Source organism: Dendropsophus ebraccatus, chromosome 6 (assembly GCF_027789765.1).
Source record: "Dendropsophus ebraccatus isolate aDenEbr1 chromosome 6, aDenEbr1.pat, whole genome shotgun sequence".
Lineage (NCBI taxonomy): Eukaryota > Metazoa > Chordata > Amphibia > Anura > Hylidae > Dendropsophus > Dendropsophus ebraccatus.
The window spans coordinates 124,571,827-124,591,451 of NC_091459.1; the positions used below are offsets into that span (position 1 = coordinate 124,571,827).

The window sequence follows — 19,625 nt, forward strand, 5'->3', positions numbered from 1 at the left end:
GCTGCCATCCTGCTCTCTCCTCCCCACACACAGCCGACTGGCGGCCTCCGTTACCGAACCGTTTTATATAGAGGGGGAGGTGCTGAATCACAGAGGGGCATGCAGATGATTGGATAGGCGCTAGGAATTATGGTTAATTCTTTTCTCCCGCCCAGTGACGCTCCAGACAGCATGTGTGGTCGCCATTTTGTTTGCAAATTTTCTTAACGAAACGTCGGGAATTCACTTTGCAGAACAAAGATTGACAGCGCGATTCACATCAAATCTTGATTTGCCAGATTTGCTTCGCTCATCTTTAGTTCTGAGCCATATGACTAAACTCTACAAGGCTGCTCATAGATAAACCAAGAGGTTCCAATAATCCTTCCACAATCCCACACAATGCATCTGATGATGCAGTTTAGAATAAATATTGGAGCAGTGCCTGTTGTTAGGGGAATTCCATATCTAGCAGGAACAAAAAAGAGTGTTATGCCTTGGAGACAGCCAGGACTGAATGTGTGCATTCTAAGCCCGTTTGCCTCCTCCAGAAGGTCCATGCTGTGCCTGAAAGGTAAGTAAAGGCTTACCTCTTATCTCTAACCACCTATAAAGTTCCAGACAGCTTGTGTAAATACTTGTATTCTTCCTGTTTACACAAATCGGCATTTCCCTGTACTCCCCCTTTAGTTTATTACATTCAGGAGGCAGAGCTCATCCTCCCTTTAGTTTATTACATTCAGGAGGCAGCACTGTGTACATAGAAAGAACACCAGTCATATAATGATCCGCTGCCCAGGATTGTATAGAATATTCAAGAAAAAAGGGAGCCTTGATTTACCTTTCATAAACAGTTTAAACACTTTTGTTCATCACATGGACCCTCTGAGTGAGACAGACAGGATGAGATTTCATGAACACAGTCCTTTTGCCACATAGTCCTTTCATGTATACAGTACAGAGCTTTATTACCACAGAACCTAAGTACCGGTGTATACTGTATAGTACATATTTAAATTAATACATTAATATCTGCTTAGATTTTGAGGATTCATCACCAAGGATTGCTGGTTCCACAGAAACACACAGGTAAATTTTATTTTTTTTTCCCCAGAAATGAAACTGGACGCTCAGCTTCAGTTCTAGTTCCAGTATTGAAAACTTTAGTCCAGTAAATTGCAGTCTAGGGCATTGAACGGTTTAATTACACGATCTGTGGTGGTCTAGGGCAGTCAAATGTTTAATTTTTACACCCCTGGTGGAGGGCAATAAAACATTTAATATTGCATATGGGGGAAGGGGAAGGAGTCTATGGTAACATCACCCAGGTCATAAGGCCTCCCCATAATGCCTTGCCGTCAGCCCTTCCTGCCTCTGATCCAATAGTGAGGAATTATAGCAGTCTTAATTTCCACTTTAAATTTCTCCCGTAAAATATGAACAGAGCAACGTCTCATTATGTTCAATGGGATTTCCACCCTGTTGTTCACACGGCAGAATTTTCAAGCAAAATTTTTTGCTGCGGATCCGCTTTCCTCAAGAGGTCACTAGATTCCACTAGAAGTCAATAGGCGCTTAAATTCTGATTAAATTCTGCTCCTATTCTGCAGAGCTAAACACAGAAAACTTTCCTTTTCAATTCCTTGCCTATTCCTCAGTGTGCACATACCCTAAAGAGTGAGGGTGTGTTCACACTACGGAATCCGCACAGGTAACATCCCATAGATTTGCCGACAACCCCTTACTGATGTCCCTGGTAGTGTAGTTAACCCCCAGTGATGTCCCTGGTAGCCTAGTTAACCCCCCCCCCCCCAGCCATGTCCCTGGTAGCCTAGTTAACCCCCCAAGTCATGTCCCTGGTAGCCTAGTTAACCCCCCCCAGTCATGTCCCTGGTAGCCTGAAGGACGTTATTGCTCGTGGCCCGCAGGGGAAGGAAGATGTGCGCCACTCTGGTGGGGAAGGATCCGGCACAGACAGCATCCTCCTGTGTCTGGCAGTTGTCACAGAAAAAGGAGTGTATGCCGACTCCTTCCCCACCAGAGCGGCGCACATCACATGAGATCAGCGGGCCACATCGGGAGGTCTCAGGGGCCGGATGCAGCCCGCGGGCCCGAGGTTCCCCACCCCTGCCATAGACTCAATTCTATGGAATCTATGGCACAGGCAGAAAGTCAAGCAGGGGGGACAAGCGGTGGAATCCACAGGATGTTATCCGCTCGGATTGCGTAGTGTGATTTGGCCCTTAGTGTCTACAGAGATGAAGGGTCTGATGTTATGTATGTGACGGAGGTAGGCAGTGGCAGACATATATAACCATTGCAGACACATTTTGAATTGATTAATCAGTATTATTTCCGGTGGTATTTTTGTGGCTGTCCATTTTGGTGCGTACTAAAAAATTCAAGTAAAAAATCTTATTCAATTAGAAATACTGCTGATAGACCTGTGCACCAAGTTATCTTATATAGTGCCTGCAATGAACAAAAAGTGTATTGCTAAATCTCACGTATAGACGAGGTGCAAAAATTCAGCCAAACTCAATATTAAACTCTTACATTTGCTAATAAGACGAGGATGAGGAGGAACTGTTGGTGTTGGGTCTTATATTAGGGCATATGAACTTGGTGGGCTTATGTGAGGGCACATGGATTTTTCCAGATATAGCTACTAAAGGTTTTTATCACGCAGAGAGTATTTCTTGTAAATCCAAATTATGAGCAAAAATAGAGGAACGTGTTATATCCTTTAGACTTATAGAGTGTGACCCATTTAAAGCCCTATGTAAGTCTTTGGGAGTTCTTTGAAGGGAATCCGTCAGCACTCGGATGCGATCCAAGGTGCTGATAGTGTTCTTTAGGTAGCAGTCCCCTAGTAAGGTACCTTAATGTCGAAGAGAAGAGACTGTAAAGTACAGTTGTGGTGTAGTATTCTGGCACACCTCACCACTGCTTCTTCCTCCCTTTTCCCTATGAATAATCTGTGCTGCCCGGCCTCCATTTTCCCAGTCCATGCATGCGCCACTAACGTCAGAGGCCATGCGCTTCCTGCATTTGCCTTCACCATTGACATCAACGGCACATGTGCGGACTAGGAAGATGGTGCTAGCGTACAGGGGGCAGGGCAGCACAGATTATTCATAGAGAAAAGGGAGGAGGAAGGAGTGGTGAGGCATGCCAGAGCACGGCACAAATCCTACACCACAACTACTATTTGACTCTTCTTTACTATAGGAGAATTGATATTGCACACCATTGCCTTCATGGACACATTACCCAGAGGTAACAAGCTCACTAGGGAACTGCCACCTAAAGCACACTTGCTCATAAGGGGATAACCACCTAAAGCACACTGTTAGCACCTCAGGTCGAGTCCGAGTGCATAGTCCCTTTAAATTCCCCCATAAAATAAAAAGTATCAGTAGTAAGCATCTTTTATACGAGCCGTTAAAATTCAGCCTGTGTCCTGTACTTTTCCTCTTGCTCAAAGCTCAGTGCACTGACTCATCTAAGTTTACCACACTAAAATAATATATATATAATTTTGTCCTGCTTGAGGTAAGCATTTTTACAGGCCTAATAAAATTCAGCCAGTGTTCAAGTGCAAATTAGTTTTTCTATTCTTATTATGATTATAATAATATTAGCAATAATCTCTCTACTTGTACAGTGCCATAATACCCAGTTCCATTGAGGGGGCTAACAACATTTTTATTAATAAAAAACAATTAAGAAATAAACATTATTTTATTTTTATTAAACTTACATTTTTTGTTTCACAGCTCTAAAGTTGGGCTAATTGTCTTGAACTTTTTCAAATTCAAATTTACGCAAATTTTTTTACATTTTAAAAATCTTACCCTAATCTAAGTACCAAAATATTTTAGCAGTATGTTGCTACCACAAACCGTAATTATTTTCAATATTTCTGGATTTGGGGGCAAATTCTTTTTTAATTTAGTTTGATTTGGTAATGAAAGCATGCCATTTATGCTACTACTAGCTCTCTATACAGCCACATTTTCACCCTTGTCTTTTTTGCGTCCACTTATCACCATCTCCATTAATGGGGTAACTTTTATATTTAATCGTTTTTATTGGTAATTAAATCATCCAACAATGAAACATTTACATGACATTATAGGCATTTGATACAGGGAGGCATCATACAACGAAAAATGTCATCATAACAGTTAGAGCAATGTGTAAATTATACCAGGCAATAAGTCATTAGGTCATTAGAGCAATGTGTAAATTATACCAGGCAATAAGTCATTAGGTGGATCATCTGCCAAGATTGTTTTTTGCTACCGCGTGGTTATATAGAAACACTCTTTAATTTAGCGCTGTATTGGCACGGGTAAAATAACAATGTAACTGTCAGGGACGGGGAGGTAGGGACAAGACACAACAGTGAGCCCTGATGCTGAACCCACCAACTGTCCCTACCTACTTACCTCAAACTGCCTAGGTGGCCGTGGACAACTATGAAGATGTTCCCTGTACTAGATACGTGCACACAGAACAAGACAGACAAACAAACACAATATTGGATAGTCAAACAAGCAAGGTCAGAGCCAAACAGGCAGCATATTACAAAATCAGGTAATAATCGGAGTCAAAAAGTCAAGCCAGAGGTCAGGTGACAAAGTCAAGCAAGCAGAGGGAGTTAGGACGGGGATCGCAGAAATAGACAGGGGGAGCTGGTACCAGGGTATAAAACCTAATAGCCAGTGCTCAGAGACTGGCTCAGCTTTTTTTTTATGATGACCAAAAACCCGGTCCGGATCTCCATTGGCCTGGAGCTCTGATCTTCCAGGTTCCAGACAGGTAAAGAAACCAGTCAGTCAAAAGACTTATTCAGCTGTATAATCAAGTCAGCTCCAGTGATCAGTTTAACTCCTGCATTGCCAGGAAGCTGAAAAGCAAGCAGGTGTGTCCCAGGCCCAGTTCACACCAAGCTACTGCACATTCCTGACAGTAACTCTCCCAGCAATCAAAAAATCTCTAAACATGAGTCTCCTTCCTCTGCTAAGCCTCCATCCAGTCCATTTTTATAATGAAAGAGAGTTTTTCCAGGAATAGCTTGAACTGAGGAGCAGTTGGGTGTTTCCACGTGTGTAATATGGTTTTCACCTCTGCGTCTGAGATCATATAAAAAAAAGTTTTCTGCCACCCTCAGAGCAAGGAAAGTCATCAGTATCTACATAACCAAAGATGGCCCATATCGGGCCCAAAGGGATATAATTAAGCAGGCGGGTGGTGGCAAATGTGTTCACTCAGTCCCAGAAAAAGCGAATAATGGGGCATTGCCATAGACAGTGATATTAGTCCACCCTTCCCTCATGACACCTAAAACATTCATCAGTCTGAGAGATGCCAATCCTCTACCCCCTGATAGAAGAAAGGTACACCATGTGGATTACTTGTAATTGTATTTCCAAATATCGACTAAAAGGTAGATATTTCTCATCCTTAGTATGTCTTGTGTCCATTTGGTCAGTGCAGTGGAGAAGTAAGCATAATTCAAGGGGGGATGTAAGAATTTATATAGTAGGAGGTGTGGCCCCGCTTTGTGGGAGGGTGGGCTAGTGCTTTTCTTACATCTATAGTCCATTCAGAAGGGTGTTTGACTGCCAATACCTTGGAAATATAGCTATGAGCTTGTAAATAGGAGAAAAAGGGTATGGTTATATGCAGGAACCTTGTGATGAGGTCCGTCGGGAGTTACATAGTACTGGGGGTACAGGGGTATCTGGGGCCCACCAGAGGAAATTATCCTGGGGGTCCACCAATAAAGAACCAGTGAGAAACAACATGTCAGTCAGTGTTTGCGTAGGTTCCAAAGCTGGGGGCCCACCGAAGGATCTGGTGGACCAGTCCGACACTTGCATGGAGGAAATGAGACTCACAGCTGAGACCCACTTTGTATTATGTATTATGTATGAGGGTGTAAATAGGGTCACTTTTGAAGGTCAGTATGTTCAACACCATCAGATTTAAAAGCTTCTAGGAACTATGCCTGTAAGACCTTTGGGCCAAAAATAAATTAATGCCAACATGAGATTTAGACATTAAGAATCATTGGCAGAATTGTTTTCTTAGTTTTCTTTCTTAAATGTTTTTCTTAATTTAAAAAAAGTCAGTTGAATATCTTCTCATCTTCTCTTCTTACAGTAAAGCCGAACATTGCTGTGTCTCCCGGCAAATTATTTAGAGGAGACACTGGGACGATTACTTGTAATTTTAGTGAGGTAACAAGCGTTTCCTGGTCTCACAATTCCATAAAAACTTCTAATAATTCAAAGTATGTCACAAGTTCTACCAAACAAGGATCAGTGGAGTTGTATGAGCTGAAGATAAAGGATCTGGACAGTTTTGACTCAGGTGAGCAAACCATATATTACTACCTCAGTATAGGAAAATCACAATACAGTTCAGCTAAGGAGATTAAGCTATGAAGATTAGAGATGAGCGAACCGAGTCCATCTGAACCTGAACTATCGGCATTTGATTAGCGGGGGCTGCTGAACTTGGATAAAACTCTAAGGTTGTCTGGAAAACATAGGTACAGCCAATGACTATATCCATGATTTCCACATAGCCTTAGGGCTTTATCCAACTTCAGCAGCCCCCGCTAATCAAATGCCGAAAGTTCGGGTTCGGATGGACTCGAGCAGATATTCCACAGATTACATCTTAATGTTAGGAGTACGTAAACTTGACCCCGGGAGCAAAACTTTTTGGGCATGGTAAAAATCAAAATTCAACTGCCTTACTTTTTTTGCTCCCCCAACATCATATATTGGGGAAGAGTTAGGAGGACACCATACGCAATACATGGCTGGCCTTGCCAAAATTACTAGGTTCGGCCAACAACCATCTAATGTGTAGCTTTTAATCCACTTATGACTTTGTATGTACCGTTTTTTACTATTCTCCCCAGTATTCACTTATTCTTCTTCTAATACCACCTCTAGGTACTTACACCTGCTCCGGTACAGTAAATGGAACACCTCAAACCTTAAGCACTGTTATTAATATTTCTGAGGTTAAAATTAGTGCATCACCTAATATCGACACCTTCTGCGATGGCTCTAGATTGAGTCTTTCCTGCTGCAGTGATGACATTGATGTCTTTAATGTAACATGGCAGGCTGAGGATGCCCCAGGTAAAGCGAAACCTACATCACATGTTCACTTACTTTTGGTACTTATTTGCTACTTATTTTACATTCAAAATAATTTCTTCAACTTCTAAAGTTCTTAAGTTCAGATCTCTGCTGGTTTCCTATTACTGAAGAGCAGTGCATTGTGTGAAATCAGATGACAGTTACAGATATTGGTCACATGTCTGACTGCAGAAAGGAAATAAGCTGTAGTCTGTTTCCAAGGGCAACCAACAGAGTTTGAACATTGGATGTTAATAAAAAAAATTTGTAAAAAAAATTCTAACTTAGTTAAAATAAATTCTTATATACTGTAAATTCTATTATAATTTCTGATGAAGGGCAACCTGTTTAATTGGTCTGAAAAATGTTTTGCCTTTCCAAAAATTGAAATTATAATGACTTGAGTGTCACAAAGAAGTGTAAATATGCCACACAAAAGGCCCCCATACACATTAGCGACAACTATAATGTATATGCTGATCTCCCAACTCACCCCAGCATCATCACAGAAGGATCGGGCATGTTGGATTTCATGTTTGACTGCCCGACTCTTTTGTTTTTAAGAAGATTAGTTGCTAGAAGAGGTGTTTGGCAGCAGCTTACCTCACATTTCCTTCTTCAAAATACATGAACACATGGCCGAACCAAAAAATTATCTGGTGAAAGGTCGGTTAAACATCGAACAGCTGCTAAAGGTGTATGGACAGCCTAAGAAATGCATGAGGGTGGGTGCAGTCACTTGTATTCCCTTAACTTTCCCACCCCAAACGTAACAAGAGGCCTCAACAAGAGGCCTCCCACCACCAAAGCTTAGAATAACCATTGAGCTCTGATGCCTACAGATATGTGAATGCAGCTCTGGAGTACAACGCTGGATGTAATTCAGGATTAGAGATGAGCGAACCTGGAGCATGCTCGAGTCCATCCAAACCCGATCGTTCGGCATTTGATTAGCGGGGGCTGCTGAAGTTGGATAAAGCCCTAAGGCTATGTGGAAAACATGGATATAGTCATTGGCTGTATCCATGTTTTCCAGACAACCTTAGAGCTTTATCCAACTTTAGCAGCCACCGCTAATCAAATGTCGAACGATCGGGTTTGGATGGACTCGAACCTGAACCCGGTTCGCTCATCTCTATTCAGGATCAATGCAGGATAAGTAATGTAATCATTTATAAAGTGACCCAAGGTTCTACGTTATTCTATAGGTAAACCAATAAAAGTTGTTGAAAGGTGAAGAAACTCTATACTATAGTGATCCTATTCTTCTGATATATTGTGACTATGAATCAATCACCTCTTACCATCTATTACAGGGGAGGAAAGTGGCAACAGCACCTGCAGGACATACAAGGTGTCTGCGGACAGCTCCAGATGTTCTTCTCCTCAGCCCAGGACTTATACTTGTAATTTCCAAAGAAATGAGGGAGCAAAAGCTTTCAACGTAATAACTATCAACTATATAACAAAGGGTAAGTCTATGTCCTGAACTCTCACGCCTCTCTTTTTAGAGAGCAGGGGCATAACTACAGCCCCATGGACCCCAGTGAACATTTGAACCTGCCCCCCCCCAGTATTACTATGGTGTTAAAGGTGTTATAGGTTAAAGGACAACTACAGTACATCCAGTAGCTATAGACATTCACTTTCCTCTTTCTCCTCCATCTGGCCTAGACCACCATGATAAATTCTTACAGCCATAGCTCACTTCATAACCTGCCAGACAAATATCTTATGTTTCTCACTCTTTGAGCAGACTCTTAACCTGTTCCACACCCCTAGTGCTCCAGATAGTAAAAAAAAAGTGCCCCCCCCCTTGGTGTCCCACACATTAATAGTACTTTCCTTATAGTCCCCACACAGTTATACTCCCTTTAACTCATTAATGAGATACCATTTGTGCCACTGATCATTAATATGGCCCCCTTTGTGCCCCCACCAAGTAATATAACCCCTCTTGTCTCCACATACAATATTATGGCCCCACTTGTGCACCCCATTTGCTAATATGGCCCCCAATTTCCCCTCATACAGTAATAATGCCTGCCGTGTGCCCCCACACATTAATCATGCCCCACTTTATTTCTCCTATTTTAATAATATGGCTCCACTGGTCCCCCCATACAGTAATGTGTCCTTCACTCATACTATCATATGTGGCCCTCACTATTGGTCTCATACAGTATTATGAACCCCAACACAATATGTCCCTTAGCTTAAAAAAAAAAGTAAAACTTATCCTCTTTCTGTGATGAAGCAGAAAGGAGGGGAGAACACCACCACAGTGTTAGGCTTGGTTCACACGGAGTAAAACAGGCGGAATTACACTGGAAATTCTCCGTTGCAGAATCCTTCCAGCCTCCATGTCATAATGGCAGTCAATGGCAGGCCCGCACGGCTCCTCTCTCGGCGCTGAAGAATGGACATGTTCTTTCTTCAGCGCGGAGAGAGGAGGCGCTCAAGACTTCCATAGATTGGCATTTTGACAAGGAGGCTGGCAGGAAGTCCTGCCAGTTTTACTTTGTGTAAATGGAGCCTTACAACATAAATTTAGAAAGCTGATGTCTTCAGACTTATGTGGAGCCTACAAGTGATCAGTGACGTAGCTACCATGAAGGCAGGCCACACAACAGCTACCGGGCCTGTGCACTTAGGGGGCCTGCCTGGCCAGGCTTGGACTGACAATCTGGCATTTTGGGCAAATAACTAGTGGGCAGCCAAGAGTGCCAGTCTATGGGCCCCCGGGCAGCATAATTAAATTTTAAGACTGTGTATGCTGGGGCGACTAACAAGACAGGAAGGGTCAGGGACTGTTAGGCCCCGCGTCCCCCTCAATCTTCATGGGAAGATACACAAGAGGAGATCATTTTATCGCACAGGATATTTCTAAACCATAAACATCACAGCAGTATCGCCCATTCCTGCGGGGAAAGCGATGGATATAGCGTGTATCACTGATGTCACTGTAAACAGAATAGAGTTGGCATAAGATACAAGAAGTAATGTTAAAGCCGCTTCATCAAGCACAAGCAGGGTGACTTTATCAATAGGCAGCACTACCCCAGACTGGTCAGGTAAGTACTTCATAGGCAATGTCCGCACTAATGGAGTGTGTTCCAGATAATACATCGGCAGCCGGCCCATTCAGGATAATGCATTCACATTTTGAAAAGATAAAGAGTAGAGATAAGCGAACCGGGTTCGGGTTCGAGTCGATCCAAACCCGAACGTTCGGTATTTGATTAGCGGGGGCTGCTGAACTTGGATAAAGCTCTAAGGTTGTCTGGAAAACATGGATACAGCCAATGACTATATCCATGTTTTCTACATAGCCTTAGGGCTTTATCCAACTTCAGCAGCCACCGCTAATCAAATGCTGAAAGTTCGGGTTCGGATCAACTCGAGCATGCTCCAGGTTCGCTCATCTCTAATAAAGAGGTTTATTTTGTGTAGTGCAGGAGAAGACTTTTATGTCAGACTTTATTAAACTTATTTTTGGCAATTACGGGGTTAATAAAATACCTCAGAATCCGGAGTAGATTTCTTAAAGGGACTCCGTCACCTCCAACCCACCCTCCTCCCTCCCCACTTGCTATTGCACGGGCCAACAGCGAATGGGTAAGTGCGGGGGCTGGCGCGGGATAGGAGATAGCATAGGAGATAGGAGGTCTGCTGCCGCCGTTCCTATTACGTGCAGCAACAGCTGCAGATCGTTGCTACCATAATTGTTAGTCTTTTAACATGTTGAAAGACATTGAAAGAGAACGATCAGCCGATATCGTGCATGTCGATAAACTGCATAATACGGCCTATAATCGCTGTGTGTAATACCTTCATTTGTGGGCTTGTAGCAAAGGAATGCAAGAACATAGAAAGATACAAATTGCAGATATTGCAGTTGTATACTCTAGGATTGTGTAAACTACTGATAACATAAGTTTAGCAGGTGTTTTGGAGGTGAGAGAGACCCCAGAACAGATTCTGCTGATACTCACAATCTACTCGAAGCAATGAGGGGGCTTGAGCTTCCCTACCAGGGTGATTGAGCTACCAGAAAGCCGCTATGTCTCAACCACAGTATTAAAATACCGGACCAGGGTCGCACACTTGACCTGAAGGAAAGTCTAGCTAGATATGGAGGTTTTAGAATGGTTCATAGTAGGTGACAGGTGGAGCAATGGTAGTGTTGGAGAGTTGGAGGAGACTTGTGGGCAGTGTAAAGAAGGGATGGACACAGCTGATCAGTGAGATATACGGTTGGAACTTGGCAGGTTAGGTAGGTGTGGACGTCAGATGGAAGATGCTTCCAGTTAATAGACTGTGGATGAGATGGAATTGGACCTGAGATGGCAGTAGGGTGGGAATACAGCTCAGTAGTTCTCTTAACCTGCACATAACATATAATTGGGCATCAGATGGGATAGATATGGTGTAGGGTTAGCACTGAGACCAAGACTAGATCGGCCATGAGATGGGGCTAGTTGTGTTGGTTTACTGGAGAAGTCTACCAGTCATTGAAGTCGCCCCAGGAGGCTTCCCCAACTTGCTTTATACTCTTGATAAATCCTGATTATGAACTATTCTGTGCCATGCATGACCACTGACGCATCGCTTCTCGGTAACATCATCTATACTTGCACAAATGGAAGCTGGGGGAATGAGATCAATGAATGTTATTCTGCCAAGATATTTTCACAGTTGCAGAATGTCCAGGTAAAATTGCAGCATCCCGGGACGGGTGGTCCACTAAGTTTTATACCACCAGGGTAAAGTGCCTCTGTCAGGTATCGCACTCAGGGGATGAAGCTGTTATTTATGTTTTCCCCATTAGGTGTCTCACTCTTTTCTACAACCCTGTATGAGCACAACTGAAGGGAAAGGACTGTGTGTGTTCTATGTTCTGTTTAAACCAATCACAAGTGCAGGTGCTTCACACTACTCCAGCCACTCACACTTCTCCTTTCTTACAGTGCCCCACCAATTGGAGTTAGTTCCAGTAACCCCTATAAAAGGGTGGTTTGTTTCTAGTGGGAGGTCTTCTTTAGTTGGTAGATAGTGGAAGGAGACAGAGAGAGAGAGAGAGAGAGAGACAGAGAGAGGCTCTGCTGTAGTAAAAGCCGGGCCTGGCCCAGGCCAAAGCCCTTGTCAGGGACTAGAGATTAAAAGAGAGAGAGAGATTCTTCTCATGAGAGAAACATACTACAGTGTGCAGTGCTGAACCCACAGGAGGGGTAACCGTCCTCTAGGGTACCCCTTGTCCATACCAGGGATCCTTCTCCACTATTCTCAGGACAGTTACCACAGCAAGGAAGTTCTCCCCAGTAAGACAAAGTGCGGGAAAGCTTAAAGTGTCACTGTCACCCCATTTTGTCATTTTTACATCATTAAAAATGTTTAAATGACTAATTTAATCATGGTGCTTGTTCTTGTAAAAAGTGTACTTTTATCCGCTTGTTACTGCGCCAAAGGGGCGTGGCTTAGTATCTAATGTGCCAAATCACCCCGCCGCCATCCGTAACATCATCGCCGCATAGGCCCCGCCCCCTTAGCGGCCATTGGTGTGGGTCAATCTAGGGGGTGGGGCCTAGATCTTTAGGCTGGCCCTTCCAATGGCTGCTGAGGGGGCGGGGACTATGCGGCGATGACGTCACAGATGGGGGTATGGCTAAGTGGTGCTTAGGCCTCGAAGCCCCACCCACATATACTAATCCACAGATAATAAAAAAACACTTTTTACCAGAACAAGCACCATGACGAATAATATAAAATAAGTAATGAAAGCTGTAACATTTACCCTTTACACCTGTGAAGAGCAGTCAGACTGCAAACAGGGGGTGACAGTGTCACTTTAAGTATCTTACTGACTTATGCACTGCTATTCTAGGAGGTCTCGGGAAGTCTGCTACACCCAGTAGTAAAGACTTGGGGCTCGTAATACCCAACCTGGCACTCTCTGGTTGGGCAGAAGGCGGTCAAATACAAGTATTCTTCTTCTACACTCTTCTACACTACAATCCCAGCAGAGTACAGTGTAAAATTTAACAATGCCCCCCAAACTGTCCCTATTTACTTCTTCACTCCTCTTCACCTCTGTCACCTGCATCTGCTAAGTTCACCACTGTGTTATTTTGTATTGCACTGAAGTTCCCTGAGTAAAAGTCACCTTGGTAAAGTGCTGGACTCTGTCCTATTTTTGTATCACCGCACCTACACTCTCCACTCAGGCTATCCCTTTTTCAAGTGCAGTGCCCGTGTGTCCGGGGGTGGGTCATACCATTGCTGGCCACCATGACAAGTGCCCAGGTGTTCCAGCCCACCTGCTGTATACCATCACCTCAGCACCTCGGGCCGCAGCAAAATGGTCTATACCTATGTCCTGGTCTATACCTATACCCTAGTAGTACAAGGCAGCTCCTGCTTGGTTCTGTATCTATTTATAGAGAATCAGAAGGAGCCTGTGTTTTTTTTTTATGAATAAATAAGTTCCCCTCCCCTTTTCTATAACCATCCAGACACAAACCCAAGCAGAAACAGCCTAGTACTACCAGGATGGGAAAGGCCATTTATTTTGGCTCATACCAGCCTGTCACTCCCCAGGCTCTGAAGGTAACCTAACTAGTACCTGAGGTGGCAGCAAGTACTGGGGTAATAATGGAGGTATTATAGCTAACCATTTTGCAGGCTAACAGAAAGCTCCTGTTGTAGTAGTGGATGCTGGCTCCACTAATTTGCCAAAAATAAGTTTTTGTATTCTGCCAAGGAAACCCTGTGGTACTGAGAAATAGTAGGTATGCAAGTGCTCGGTGAACCAGCATTGGCTTACCTTGTCCAGCACCACTAGCCCATAAAATCTATTGACAGTGAGCCAGGGATGCATAACGTATGCCTAGCCTACTGTCTTTGTGCTTTGTTTTATGGGGCTGTACTTTAAATGCATTAAAAAAATCTAGTAATCTTACATCTTTTTCCCTCTGGGCAACCACCTTAAAGTAGATATGCAAATTAACTTCGTCATGTGGTCATAAACATTTGTTGTTTTCTCTCTGTATTCTTCTCACACATAGGATTTGGTAAATGGTCCCAATTTACAACAAAACTTGCAGGGATTCCTAGAAAATATCACAAATATTGTAAAAAATGAAAGAAAAAATATAGAAAAGTCATCCAAAAATATTGAATTCCTGATCAACATAATTTCTATGGTTGCAAGCAAGAATGTGACAGTATCTAAGCCAATGATGGAGGTGAGTGAGTCGGAGTTGTCGTGAACTTTTTTACACATTCCCAATGGGAACTGGCGATATTCTATTGTACGTCAATTATTTGCACACATATGCGTCCGCCCTTCACACAAGTAATACAAAATAATATCCAGCTACTAGGTCTTAGAACATTGGTATCTGGAGTAATAGCTATAGGGGTGTAGCGGAAGGAGCCACACCAGGGTGAAAAGGTTTTTGTCTGTCGTATAAGAAAAATGTATAGGATTAAAAAAAATAAAATTGCACAGATTTGACTAAATTTTTTGCTCAACTAAAATGGTAAACATATTTTTTATGACTCTCATGCATGTTTTTGTTCTTTTTTTTATATTCTAGAATTTGCTTCAAACCGTAGATATTCTACTGAATAATGTCACCTCTTGGGCTGCACCCTCAAAGCAAATAGTAGTTCTGAAGTCGGTGGAATCATTTGCGAAGAATCTTCATTTCAACGATACTTTCTCCACCGAGAACGAAAACCTTAATAATGTCCAAGTCTTTGGCAAAGTCATTAAAAGAGATGCTGGGTATAATGGGAATTTTTCATTGGCTGGCCTAAATGGTAGCGTAATGATCGAAAATGGGACTTTGCTAGGTGATTCTACTACAGTGGTCACCATAGCGTACTCTACCATGAAAGACCTCTTGATGCAAAACAATATGACTAAAGTTAATGCCTTGGTCATGTCAATGGTCATAAATAACTCCTCAAGCATCAATACCAATAATTTTACCATTACCATGACCTTTACTAAGAGTAACTCAGGTCTGGTAGCTTCAGACTGTGTCTGGCTAGACCTGGACCACCAGTATTGGGAAAACAATGGATGCATTGTTCTGGATGAGAGTGATGAGGAGGTGAAATGTTCCTGCAACCATTTGAGCTCATTCTCGATCCTTATAAAAGATATGTACCCTGTGCAGGCAATAATTATATATATATCATTTATTGGACTTGAGATATCCATGGGGCCCCTGGTTTTCACTCTGCTCATTGAAGCCATAGTATGGAGATCCGTCATCAAAAACAAAACCTTGTACATGCGCCATGTTTGCCTAGTCAATATTGCCTCAACCCAATTAATCACTGACGTTTTGATTATCATTGATGTGATATTAGAAGAATATCAAGCCTCAAAATGCCAGACTGTGGTTTTCTTCAGTTTTTACTTTTACTTGACATTGTTTTTCTGGATGTTTGTTCTTGGACTTTTTGTCTTCTATCGAATATTCTTCATCCTGCATGACATGAGTAGGCGAGTCATGATGATCATAGGTCTCTCCTTAGGATATGGTTGTCCTCTCTTGATTGCTGTCATAACGGTTGCGTCTACAGCTCCGAGTAACACATTCACCAGTGATCTATCCTGTTGGCTGGCATACAAACCTGGAACATACCTGGCCTTTGTGGTCCCAACTTTAACCATTGTGTCCATTAATTTCATTATCTTGATTGCGGTTATTATAAAGTTACTACGGCCATCCATCAGAGAACAACCCGGGCATAAAGAAAAGCAGATTTTTGTTGTGATTGTTAAAAGTATAACCGTTCCCATGCCGCTTCTTGGAACCTCATGGGCATTTTATCTTATAAGTTATATCTCTCCTGTCAATGCTATTTACCTAGGAATATCTTTATTTTCCACCTCTTTACAGGTAAATAGAAATATTTCTTTTTTTTCTATGGTGAGATCACCAATGGTGACAGTACACAGTAGCCAAACCAAACTTCCTGCTTCACTAGATACTAGAATTCGCCTTGTCTGTTATTATAGGAGATGTAGTGTTGACTGTAGATAGATATCACTTTGGACAATCCTTACTTGTTAGAAGAGTCACATGACAATAAGCTCATCCTCCTGCAGGGACCTTCAGTGATTTGCTGTAATCTATGCGGAAAAGAACTCTGGGCAAAAAAGGAAAGTTAAATAGTCAGACACATCTATACAGATCATCCCAGCCTCAGAGACATTCCAGTAATGCTGCCCGAGTTACACTGCTAAAACCAAGGGGGGGAGGTCAATTAAATCCATTGTGTACAGACACTACAAAAAGGAGATACAGATACTATAAGATATAAGGTTCTATGGTGAGAACTGTCAGGGGGATCCTGGCTTCTCTAGAATGGGTGAATATACAGGAGGAGGAAAATTTAATTTATGTCTTATATCATTTTTACTAAATAGGAAAACAATGTTATTCATATCCATTTCTGATTTTCATTCTAGGGTTGCTCCATGTTTATAGGCACTGTCCTGGACCAGAATGTAAGTAAAGGGTTCTCTTTATTCAACTTCTTCTATAATAATTCTTGGCGTATAAATGACACTATGGACTTATACCCTTTTAGATAGATAGATAGATAGATAGATAGGAGATAGATAGATAGATAGATAGATAGATAGATAGATAGATAGGAGATAGATAGATAGATAGATAATTGATAGAATGATATATATTGGTACACAAATAACACAGCACAGAAGTGCAGATGATGTGAAGAGGTGCCAGCGACTACACCATGATCCTAGTGGCATGTAGAATATAGTCCTCAAAAATGTTGCGCCACTTCACTATATCCAAACAACGGTGCGTTTATTGACCCATAAAAAAACAGCTGTCATTTCTCTTTATTTTAGGTAAGAAAAACGTTAAAAAGTAAAATCTCTTCCTGTTACTGGAGTATCCTCCGAACTAAAGAAAAGGTGAGCCAGAAGCGTCACAAAAATATCTCTGTATAATTGGTGAAAGCTTAAAGGGAATCTGTCACTAGGTTTATGCCGCCTTAAATGAGGGCAGCATAAACTAGTGACAGGAATGCTGAACAGTTGGTGTATAACTTACAGTATATCATTCTGTTCAGCCGTTCTCCTAGTATGCAGGAGAATATGAGTCTTGCCGCACCCCTACCTCCAGCTGCTGATTGAGAGTTGACGGCCTATATACAGTTTTCTGCTTCTCATGAATATCCAGGACTACTGGTCTCATACAAATAATGGAGAGGACTACTTTTTGTCCATGTTATTCAGGAGGAGATCTCTGAATCGGCTGCACAGAACAATGTAAGTGATACATCATTCTGTTCAGCTTCTCTGTCACTAGTTTATGCTACCCTTAGATAGGACAACATAAACCTGCTGACAGAGTCTTTTTAAAGGGGAAGACTCATATAGAAGTTCTATGTTCACATGGCCTATTACATCAGGGATAGGGAAGCTGCGTCCTTCCATCTATTGAAAAACTACAATTCCCATCATGCCTGGACAGCCAAAGTTTTTTAATAGGACAACCCCTATAAGTGATGTCTCTACTCTGACCCTTCAATACATTAGTCACCTATTCATTTCAATAGCTACTGCATAGTAAAATTAGGCCAGATGCTTTAGAACATCTAAAGTGGATTTTTTTTGGTTGTTAATGAGTAGTAAAAGCTCAGGTGACAGCTATAGCTCAGCTGGTAGGCCACATGTCTGATAGAGAGGTGGATAATAGCTTTCTGATCAGTATAAGGATTCCTTATAATAGTCTCCTATGGGGACTAAAAATGTATGTAAAAAAAAAAAGAACAATAAAGTTTTGTTGACTAATAATACAACCCTACAATAATAAAAGTTACAATTATCCCCGTTTCCAAATAAAAAAGTGAACAGTGTAGACGGGGAAAAAATCAAAATGCCAAAATTGTGAAGTTTTGCTTGAAAAATGAATAAAAGCGATCGAAAAGTCCAATCGACTAGTGATACCAATATAAAGTACAGACAATGGCACAAAAAATGAGCCCTCATGTAGCTCCATAGGTGGAGAAATAAAAGAAAAAGGGCATTTTTTTGGAAAATGTTTTTAATTTTTTTCGTTGTAATTGTAACAACCCAGAGAATGAAGATAATGTGTCAGTTTAACCATTAATTGCACTGTGTAAGAATAAAAACACCTAAAATTGCCCATAAAATTTTACCTCATAAAGATTTTTTTTTCTTTCATACCATGCATAGGTAAAAAAGATGTCATTACAAAGTAAATTTAGTTTAGCAAAACATAAGCCCTCATATGATTTTTTTTTGATGAAAAAATAAGAGTTCTGAATTTTAGAATGCGAAGAGCCAAAAAACATAAGTCCAAAAAAGAAAAATTGCAGTGTCCCCTAAGGCCCCGTTCCCACTGAGCAAAGCTAGCGGAATTCCGCAATGGAATTGTCCGCCGCGGAATGCCGTTAGCCTCCCGCTCATAATGGGAGTCTATGAGAGGCGCGCGCTCCTGCTCTGTACGCGCTGAAGAATGAACATGTTCATTCTTCAGCGCATACAGAGCAGCAGCGCGCGCCTCCCATATTACGTCATATTACGAAGCATAAACGTTGACCAGGGAAGCTACCGTGCGTCTGAAAGATGGCGTAACTACATATCCCCTTTCTTCAGAGTGCCATCTAATTGAGGACACGATTGGTCCTCTGAGCAACATCGATGGAAGTCTCATTGTTCAAGATCTAATTCTATTTCCAGGGTAAAAATTCTCAGGACACAACTAATTTAGACTTCATCTTTTTCCAGGCTCATCCAGTGATCACCTGATCAGAGTATTACAGACGGTTCCATCATCGTTGTGTCTGTACAGTCTACTGTCTACACTTCATACAGTATCAGCAATCCTGTCACTTATAGTGCATTGTACCCGGGCACACTATGGCATGAGGACAAAGGATTTTTATTATGTTATGTGCAGCCCATACATAAGCAGTGAACTTGTATTAGTGTAAATGTTGTTTAGTCCATACAGTAATTCCATACACGCGTTCCTGATACATTTTGAAAACAGCCGTGAATTTATGGGATGTGCATCTCCTGTGGCCCAAGTGGTGCACATCATATGGTGCACTGAAATGTGTGTGGAAACAATTCTCACTTTCCACCCTCTGATGTACATTAAAGAGGTTATGTCATGAAGCAAAGGTGGCGCGGCAGTGCCTGATCAGAGCAGGGGAGCAGGAACTGTAGGGCATAGACAGATCTGAGCTCCCAACATGAACATTGGGGGCAGCAAAGGGGGCCATGTCGCAGTTTACAGCTGCCACCTAACAGAAGAAGATCTACAAAGAATATATACAAAGAATAAAGTAATATAACTTTATCAAAGCAATGTATTAACAAAAAAAAACTTTACTGTCTGAAGTACCCCATTAATTAAGAAACTTGATTTAAACAATAAACCATTTAAGCTG

The 19,625-nt window shown here is 42.0% G+C and overlaps 1 protein-coding gene across 1 annotated transcript; it reads left to right on the forward strand.

Annotated features, from left to right (window-relative positions):
* Positions 1-381: 381 nt before the first annotated feature.
* Positions 382-19,619, forward strand: LOC138795279 (adhesion G-protein coupled receptor F1-like). The gene is made up of 11 exons (XM_069974271.1): positions 382-553; positions 6,154-6,363; positions 6,957-7,148; positions 8,465-8,620; positions 13,033-13,172; positions 14,213-14,392; positions 14,747-16,066; positions 16,639-16,677; positions 17,050-17,115; positions 17,440-17,472; positions 18,958-19,619. The coding sequence occupies exons 1-11, from the start codon at positions 382-384 to the stop codon at positions 18,976-18,978; spliced, it is 2,529 nt and encodes an 842-aa protein (XP_069830372.1). The 3' UTR covers positions 18,979-19,619.
* Positions 19,620-19,625: the final 6 nt, after the last annotated feature.

Excerpts from the sequence above, each read along its gene's own strand:
- LOC138795279 (XM_069974271.1), top strand. The coding sequence starts at position 382 with ATGCATCTGATGATGCAGTTTAGAATAAATATTGGAGCAGTGCCTGTT. Across the intron at positions 13,173-14,212 it reads TACACTACAATCCCAGCAGA|GATTTGGTAAATGGTCCCAA; the intron begins GTACAGTGTAAA and ends TCTCACACATAG. Across the intron at positions 14,393-14,746 it reads TATCTAAGCCAATGATGGAG|AATTTGCTTCAAACCGTAGA; the intron begins GTGAGTGAGTCG and ends TTTATATTCTAG.